This window comes from Plasmopara halstedii (assembly GCF_900000015.1).
Source record: "Plasmopara halstedii genome assembly, contig: Scaffold_430, whole genome shotgun sequence".
Lineage (NCBI taxonomy): Eukaryota > Oomycota > Peronosporomycetes > Peronosporales > Peronosporaceae > Plasmopara > Plasmopara halstedii.
This window is the reverse complement of record NW_020187350.1, coordinates 284,252-292,804: the sequence shown is the minus strand read 5'-3', so window position 1 is coordinate 292,804 and position 8,553 is coordinate 284,252. Positions and strand designations below refer to the sequence as shown.

The window sequence follows — 8,553 nt, the reverse complement described above, 5'->3', positions numbered from 1 at the left end:
CCTTGAGGGATATTGTGCATCGGTCGAGCTTGTTATCTCGTGGCAAAGCAACTTTGAAAATTGCGAAGTCGAACGCACCGAACTACTCCAGCAAATGTCACTGTCGAGACTGAACCGGTGGACTTCTTCCGACTTCACCCTATCGGGAAGGAGTTGCTCCACCACAACTTGAGGCTTGTCTAATCTAGCTGATGATTTCATCGCTGCCGTCCGTGTAGATTTATGACGTGGTTTCTTTGCAACATCGGCGTCCTTAATATTGGTGGCGTTCCTTTTCCTTCCACTTGTTTTCATCCGGGGGTGGCGTCTCCGATACCGTTTGATTTCCTTCGTGAAGTCAGAACTTAAGTGATCAGTGAATGTGTCGTCGACCCAAAGGTACAAGTTCGTCAGCAGATACAAGTGCGTCGACGTTAATTCCACAACCACTCCTGTTCCTGAGCATACATCTTCTGAAAAAACAAATTCTGACAACTGACTTCCACATTTTCAATTGAACTTGAAGGTCCACAGTAGACAATTCCTTCGAGCTCCAAAGCTATCCTCCACTGCACTCCCCGGAACCACCACCCTTCATGACTCGAACCCGTACGTCTTCCTCCGATAAGTCAACAAAGTTGTGCAGTGCTCTCGCAACGTCCAATAGCTCCAAATCACTTGTGTCATCAACACCTCCCTTCACCTCTTTCTCCGTCTCCCACGCGCCGCGGCTTCGCCAAAAAAAACTGTAAGTCGTCGGCATCAACGTCCCTAAAAAATTGTTCATCTTCTTCCCCTTCATCTCGTTCTTCAACGCTGAAACGGACTCAGCATCGTCGATCTTCACCTCGAACGCGCTTCCCGCCACACCCCATCTTTCTTTGATTCTGAATTTCTGTTCGTATTTAAGCGGAAATGAAGGCGTGTCACAAAGACTTCAATCTAATGATAAAAGGCCAGGCATCTATTTATATTATTCTTTCACAAAATGACTGTGCTGCTCTCGATGAGCGCAGATTTTAGCCGTCCATTTAAGGACATTCTCTTTCAATAACTTTTCATCAATGGTTGTGAGCTTGTGGTTGGCAAGCAGGTGTTTGCCATTAATCCAGACATCCGATACATGCTCACGACCAGCTACGTATACAATATGACTAATCGCATTGTACATGGGAATCATCTCGATACTATCGCACTCGATAGCAATAATGTCAGCACGCTTGCCCACTTCAATAGACCCAATGTCCTTCTCAAGGCCAAGTGCACGCGCACCGTTCAATGTAGCCATCTGCAACGCCTCGACAGCAGGTACACTAAAGCTTTTCAGAGTCTGGGCCTTGGCCAAGATGGCAGCCAGTTTCATTTCCCCAAACATGTCAAGAGAATTATTGCTAGCTGCACCATCCGTGCCAATGCCAACGTTTACACCACACTCAAGCATGGCTGTGATTGGAGCAATACCCGACGCTAACTTAAGGTTAGATGACGGGCAGTGCACCACGTGGGCGCCAGCACTAGCAATGTCTTTCATCTCTTCGGTTGTGAGCTGTGTCATGTGGGCACAAATGAGACGATCAGACAGCAAGCCCATTCGCTTCAAATTTGCCAACGGACGCAAATTTTGATCACTCTGATGACAGGTCATGGACTTACGATTGAGCTTTTCACTATCTACACACTCATTTTCTGTTTCATGGAGATGGATGTGCATTCGAGCCTCGTGCTCTTTTGCTATTGCATCCGCTCGCTGCAGATTTTTGTCCGAAACTGTGTACGGCGCATGAGGTGCCATAGTCACAGTGATGAGGTCATGGCATCCAGGAGCAAATTTTTCAAGATTTGGTTTTGCCTTGATCAAATAGTCGTCGGGTCCGGAGCCATATGGTCCCGGAAACTCCATGACGATCTGCCCCACTGCTCCTCGAAAGCCTGTTGTCTCTAATACTTCACATATCTGGTCGGGAAAAAAATACATATCATTGCAGCAAGTGGTACCGCCACGTAGCATCTCTGCGACAGCGAGTGTCATTCCGACCTTAACAAAGTCGGGGCTAACGAATGCGCTCTCAGTCGGCCAAATGTCCTGCGTAAGCCAATCATGCAGCGGCTTGTCATCAGACAGTCCCCGCAGCAGCGTCATAGCCGAATGTGTGTGCAGATTTACGAGGCCTGGGGTAACAATGTGGTTCGGCAGATGACGCTCCACTGTGCCAATGTAGAGCTTTTGAGCCTCATTCTGAGGCAGCAGTGCTAGTATTCGAGAATCGTTGATAACAATTGCATGATTGGCAAGCACTACATTGCGCGGAACAACAGGAATCACGTGAGCTGCGAAGATAATAAGGTCCACGCTCTTCTTGCAGCCGGGACCTGGGGTCTGGTGTGGCGGCATTATCGTATGTGGCTGGGAAGCTATCAAGCAACCATTGGCTGAAAAACATTAATAACTTATCTAACGATTCAGCATATTACCGAAAAGCTACAACAACGTCATAGCATCTAGTCGTCATTGCGCCTCAAGTCAATTTACAGAGCGTAAGGTTGAATCAGCGAGGTCTTTAAGTATCTTTGTGCCATCTTCAGTCTAAAGTCATCAAGCTATAAAATAAAACAAACACCTGCTTAACGTCTTTAGCAAGAAGAAGTAACGAATCACATACATCATGAATCGATTCTCCGCAAACCTAGTAGAGAGCACGATGTAATTGAACAGGTGTATGGCGGCATCAGCATTAGCCTATGGATGAGCATTGTCCACCCATACTACAAATCTTGGCTAATATTAGCTAGTAGTCATCGCGTAAAGGCTCGGCAGTTTTTCAGAAAAAAAGGCAATTTTCACATCACTATTGAATCCACTTGGAGCAATGGAGATGTCGACAGAGCCTTCCAATGCCTTGCACAAGGAGGAGGAATTAGCTGTAGCGTCTGCTCAGCCAGCCTTATCACCCGCTTCATCATCATCTGCTTCGAGCTTTGCAGGGGAAGATGAAGCTACCAAAAAACTTCCACCTGCCGCTCCGATGCTAAATACTTTGGACCCCGCGATCAACGAAGATGTGGACGAACCTTCCACGACTGGAGACAATGGAAAAGGTCTGACTAGCGCTTTTGGACGCATGAAAGGACGAGCAGCTACAGCAAAAAAGACATTAAAACCGCAGCTGTCAATGGCGAATATTAAGGATAAAACGAGCAAAAAGTAAGTTATATGTACAAGAGAATTAATAATTGAGCTGACAAATTTTGGGGCTATTTTACTACAGATTGGATAAGTATCAACCTTCGATTGTCAAGGCGAAGTCATCAGCTACTGCAGGTTTGACAACAGCAGCAAGTAAAGTAAAGGAAGGGTCCACTCATGGCTGGAGTGTGCTTAAAACGAAATTAGCGGCTGCTCGACCGGCGGCTGGGCGGATTCAGACTATGGGATTGAATGTCATGACGGACATTTATCTGGGAGATACTACAGTTGATACACTTGAAAACATTGAAGATCCTAAAGGTGCCAATTCCCTCTTTCTACTAAAATACAAGACTGGAAACAACGTTTCTGAATCACCTTCAAAAGCAATGGGATTGTTAAGAAGGGGTAAGTTGACATATAACTTGATGATTTACTTCGCTAATGTGATATTGGAACATTAATGTAGTGCGAGTGATTGGCAATGCGCATTTGAACTCCCAAACAACTAATACTGTGTCAGCTAGCCCTGGCAATCGATGTTTTGCAACACCTTACGTCCTTGGTACAGTTTTGCTCTTCTGTGGAGACTTGTCTACTCTGGCGAGAGTATCATGCGTGAACAAAGTTTGTCATGACTTTATTGCTTCCGAACAAAGACTCGAGAAGTTTTGCGTACGTTATGGACAGCTATCTCCACGATACCGATTTGCGTACTGGGTGAAGACTGCACGCGTTCGTGAACTCTGTAAAGCTGACGAACTGGATTACGATACGTACCTGCAAATGGGATTGTCCAAGGGTGATGCCACCGAATCTATTTCGACAGATGTGCGTCGTACATATGGCCGTGTGGCGCCTCACAAACGCGCAGCAAATTATAAAGATCAAGAGTCGAACGAAGAGTTATCCACACAGCTTAGTGAGATTCTACACGCATTGGCTGGTCGATTTCCTGCTGTTGGTTACTGCCAAGGAATGGATTACATTGCAGCTAACATTTTAAACAATGTCAAGTTGAGCGGGTCTACACCCGATGTCAAAGCTGAAGCTGAACGTACCTTTTGGTTGATGGTGGCCTTGTTTGAAAATTATGGGCTGCAAGAGATGTTTGCTCCCGGACTTCCAACTCTGCATGTGCATTGTTTTCAAGCACAACGACTTTTAGAATTGACGAAACCAGAACTTGCTCATCATTTTTCCAGCGAAAAAGTTCCGATCGAGATGTTTGCTGTTGGTTGGTTTCAAACGATGTATCTTTACCTTAATGTGCTTCCTCTAGATTCTTTGGATCGGATCTGGGATATTTTCATATTTGACCACAATTGGAAGATTATGCTTCGAGTTGCGCTCGCATTACTACAGCTCTCGGAAAAATTTGTCATGAACAAGCCCATTGATGAAATCATGCAGTTTTTCAATACATTTGCAGACAAGGCTGACGAAATTTTGGCGGAAACACCATTGATCGAGCATGCTCTGAGTCTTGTGGTAACGAAAACGGTATTGTCGAAATTGCAGAAACAGCATATCAAGCACAAGCGAGGAATTCCCTCCAAAACTTAAGTGTATTTTCTTTAGCTTAAGACGATATTGTCACTTGATAAATTACTTGTGTACCTATCTAGATTTGGACTACACCCAATTTATGATGATCGTTGGGTAGATGACAAAATTAATTATGGTGTGAGCAAATGTTACAGTAGATCTGAAATTGTGACGTTTGTAAAAATTACCTATATACAAAATTTAGAACTTTTTAACAGGGACCGATCACTTAGTGTGTAAAATGTTAGATGGAGTAATATCGTATTTAGTTGACACATGATGAATAATATAATATGTGCCGAAGTCATACTACTGATAAATATCGTAATTTTTGCAAATGATACCTTCTTGTTACACATACTGTGATATTACCATCAGAATTTTTAGTCAGATTTCATCTTGCGAGTTTAAATTGTAGCTGACGCATTAATGGCTCTGGAGAGCAAGCAGTATGTAAAAATGAATCAAAATGCTGCTATTAACGTTTGTCGCTATCACCCACAGAGCGAGCTGGAAAATGCTTTCCAGCCTGTACTGACAAAGTAGCCGTCGCAGCCTCTGCAAGGAGTACGACACATTCGGTACCATATACATATCATTGTACTTGATCACATTATGTTACCGTAGTACTATACCATAGTTCTCCCTTGAGAATGAGGGAACACGATAACGGGATCACACATATATCAAAATTATACAACGTTGCGTGTGAAAACTTGGCTGCAAACAATTAGGTGGGGATCTATGTCCGCAATTCTGACGCGAGACTGTTTCCGATCATTACTTTTCACTTTCGACGAAGGCCTAAATCAAGATTTGGGAAATGAAGCGAAAAACAGCTCGAATTTTTTGCTGAGAAGCTTTTATTGTGTGATGAGTTACTGAAGCATCATTCCTGCACAGATTGGGAGACACGTCCTGCACGCAGTAGCTATAATACGGATGTGATACTTATATAAGCATAGGATGGATTTAAAATTAAAAAAAATAAAGCTTTATTTGGAAACGAAACCTTTAAGGCTAGCAACAATAGAACGGACCAATCGCGCTTTACCAAATTGTCCACACATTCAGTTTTTATAATGACAAATTTTCGCCTGAATAGGTCAGCGTAGGATAAGGTTCAGAATAGCGGATAGACCGAAGCACTCGTACAGTTCTCTGTAGAAAAGAGGAGGTTGTGGGAGCCACACTCTGAACGTAGTCAAGAACCCCTTCTCACTCATGGATCCAGGTGGCTCGTCCTCAACCTACCAAATTTTTAATTGGCAAAAGACGAATTCTTTGATGCGTAGCAGTTTAGGGATTGTTGTTTTTGCACCCTTGCACTTTGTCTGATTATGGGCTGCGGACAGCCCCCACTAGCCTTGTTCTGGGCTTAGCTCTCCAGATTTAAACCCACTCTTAAATCCAGACGTTCGCCCGCCTGCAGCATAAGAAACTTTCTGACATTTGGAGAACACAAATGGCCAAAAAAATCTGGTCATCCAGATCTCCTCGTTAGCGTTGGGCGAGCGGTCGTGACTAGGATCAGCACATGCAGCTGAAAAGTGGTCGTTTTATGTCAGTGTCCGAGGCAAAGCAGCATGCAAAGCATGTACAATTTACATAATATATTTGCGTACTTGTGTCATAAAAATGTTACGGCTTCGTACGCGTCGATAATGATCAAGATAGATGCGCCTCTTATTTTAACACGACAGGCTGATATGGTATTAGATGGCAAGAGTACGGCAAGTTGGAAGCATAAAATCAAAAACACCAAATGAAAATCCCACGACGTTGAGTCACCATCAATAAAGCGACATCGGGTGGACTTCACATTACATTTTTGTGTAACTGCGAGTATTCATAAGTATATCGGTGTATCGGTAATTATGAAGATGATCGGGCTCCGTGAAGGAAAAGTCCGTGGAACACATAGGAGATCAAGCAATATATATTGCATTATGATCGGATATAGTAACAGTGTATCATCGGTATCAATTTTAAACATATTCATTCCTTGTTACATAATCTCTAAAAGTAACAGAGCACACGAACTACTTAGCTACTTTGGTGGGTCCGTTTCGCTCATGGGTGTGGTGTACAAACCCAACTTTTGAGCGCTGTATTCGCGGACTCTGTGATTGTTGCACGGCACTTGGTAGCGCTTGTAGTCCATACCAAGAATGAGTTGTGAATCGACTTCGCTATCCGCGGGGATGGAACATGGGATGATCGAGTACTTGTTCGAAAAAACCTGAGATGTTTGGAAAGCTCGCGTCCATTGTTAGCCTTCGGGGGTCAGTGAACCGGAGGTTCGAGCACCAGAACTGGTGATTGCTTTCCTGCGGAAGCTTACCAGTGCAACCGTCAGGAGCTCTCCAAGCGGGCTTCAGTGAAAGCACGCATAGCGCGTATAATGAGATAAGTGTGCAGAGATCCACTTCTTCTAAGAGAAGTCGAAAAAATCTCTCTTTGGATGAAGGAAGGTGATATGGCATAGATTCAGCCATGTTTCCAGTGACAGCGCGTCGCACATTCGATCCCTAAATAGCAGTCTGCGCGCGAGAGTGGCCACAAACATGCAGTACCTCCGAGGACTAGCCATACCTAACATGGAGACTTATGAAGCCACATATATCGCGGGTTTTTGCTTTGCCTGACCAAAGGTATCGAGTGCGTTCGAAGTCCTTGTCAACCCGTCAAAGGAGGCGAGAACAAATTATGTCCAAAAGCTAAAAATATTCATCGCCGCAATAGAGTCCCACCCTCTCCCGGATACGGTAACAATTAGCATCTTCGTGGTACAACTCCAAACGGATGCGGTCTAACCAAAGTTCAAAGCTTGTTAGCTGACAATCTGTCCCTCTAATGAGCTACAGTTAGCAATTACAAATGTACCTTCTGTGTGCATTGTGGGCGTATATAACAAACGGATGACAGTATGGTGTCCCCACAAGCATTTGTGACATCTTCTATGAAGTCACAAAGATTCCATGTGATACAGAAAGCTAAATCCTGCTTGGGTATTTACATTGGTGAGAAGATTGACTTGTCTCTGTCTCTTAAAGTGTTAGGCTTACGCTTCTGCTTAAAATTAATCACGAGTTTTCAAGCTCTATACATTCAAGATCTTGTATAAGTTTAAGCTGAGGTGTAAAGTACACCCTTTCTTGTATAATTATTTATAGGAACCCACATTTTTTAATAAACCCGTTAGGAGCCCTTGAGGGTTGTTTTATGTAGCTTATATAATCATCAGCTTTTTTAGCTCATTTGCAAATCTGCCTTCAACACCTCAGATTTTTCCAAGTCGGAGCTGTCCCTTTCCCTTCAAGTTAAACAAAGCTTCTCCGTTTTCGTCGCACAAGCGTGTGTGTTGTGTTTTAGAGACTGTCGTGAACAGCGCCCATTTATAATTCCAGGGCAGGAATTTGAACATCTTATACAGTCTTTCACGACTGAATCGTAGGAACAACGGCAAGCGTTACCAAATGCAACGGAGTTGTCGTCCACTATGCAAAAGCAAAGCTTTGATCTCAGAGCATTCGCACAGAGGATAGGTTTGTGCGCTCTAATTGGGAGCAGAACCGAGACGCTTTAGAGTAATCAACACTATTCATACTCTTCGGATCAATGTCATTTTTTAAAAATACCAATACCTCGGCTCGAAAACAACCGCGCCGTGAATATTTACGTAACCCTCTTGTTGGATGGAACAGTTCGGCATGCTGCCATGCGATATGCGACCTGATGATTTTTTTTGAGTGAGGAAGGTAACGTAAGAACAATCTAAGCGACTTGCTGCACCTTGTACAAGAGGTACACGGCCTTGTATATTTAAGCGTCATTGAAGC

The 8,553-nt window shown here is 43.9% G+C and overlaps 2 protein-coding genes across 2 annotated transcripts; one reads left to right on the top strand and one right to left on the bottom strand.

The window, feature by feature from the left end:
• Positions 1-952: 952 nt before the first annotated feature.
• On the bottom strand, positions 953-2,371 carry PHALS_09644 (n-ethylammeline chlorohydrolase; the record flags this gene model as incomplete). Its single annotated transcript, XM_024724935.1, has 1 exon — positions 953-2,371. The coding sequence occupies one exon, from the start codon at positions 2,369-2,371 to the stop codon at positions 953-955; it is 1,419 nt and encodes a 472-aa protein (XP_024575762.1).
• Positions 2,372-2,846: 475 nt separating this feature from the next.
• PHALS_09643 (5methylthioadenosine sadenosylhomocysteine deaminase) lies at positions 2,847-4,729 on the top strand (the record flags this gene model as incomplete). The annotated part of the gene is made up of 3 exons (XM_024724934.1): positions 2,847-3,181; positions 3,246-3,571; positions 3,633-4,729. 3 exons carry the CDS (start codon positions 2,847-2,849, stop codon positions 4,727-4,729), a joined length of 1,758 nt encoding a protein of 585 aa, XP_024575761.1.
• Between the last annotated feature and the right edge of the window lie 3,824 nt (positions 4,730-8,553).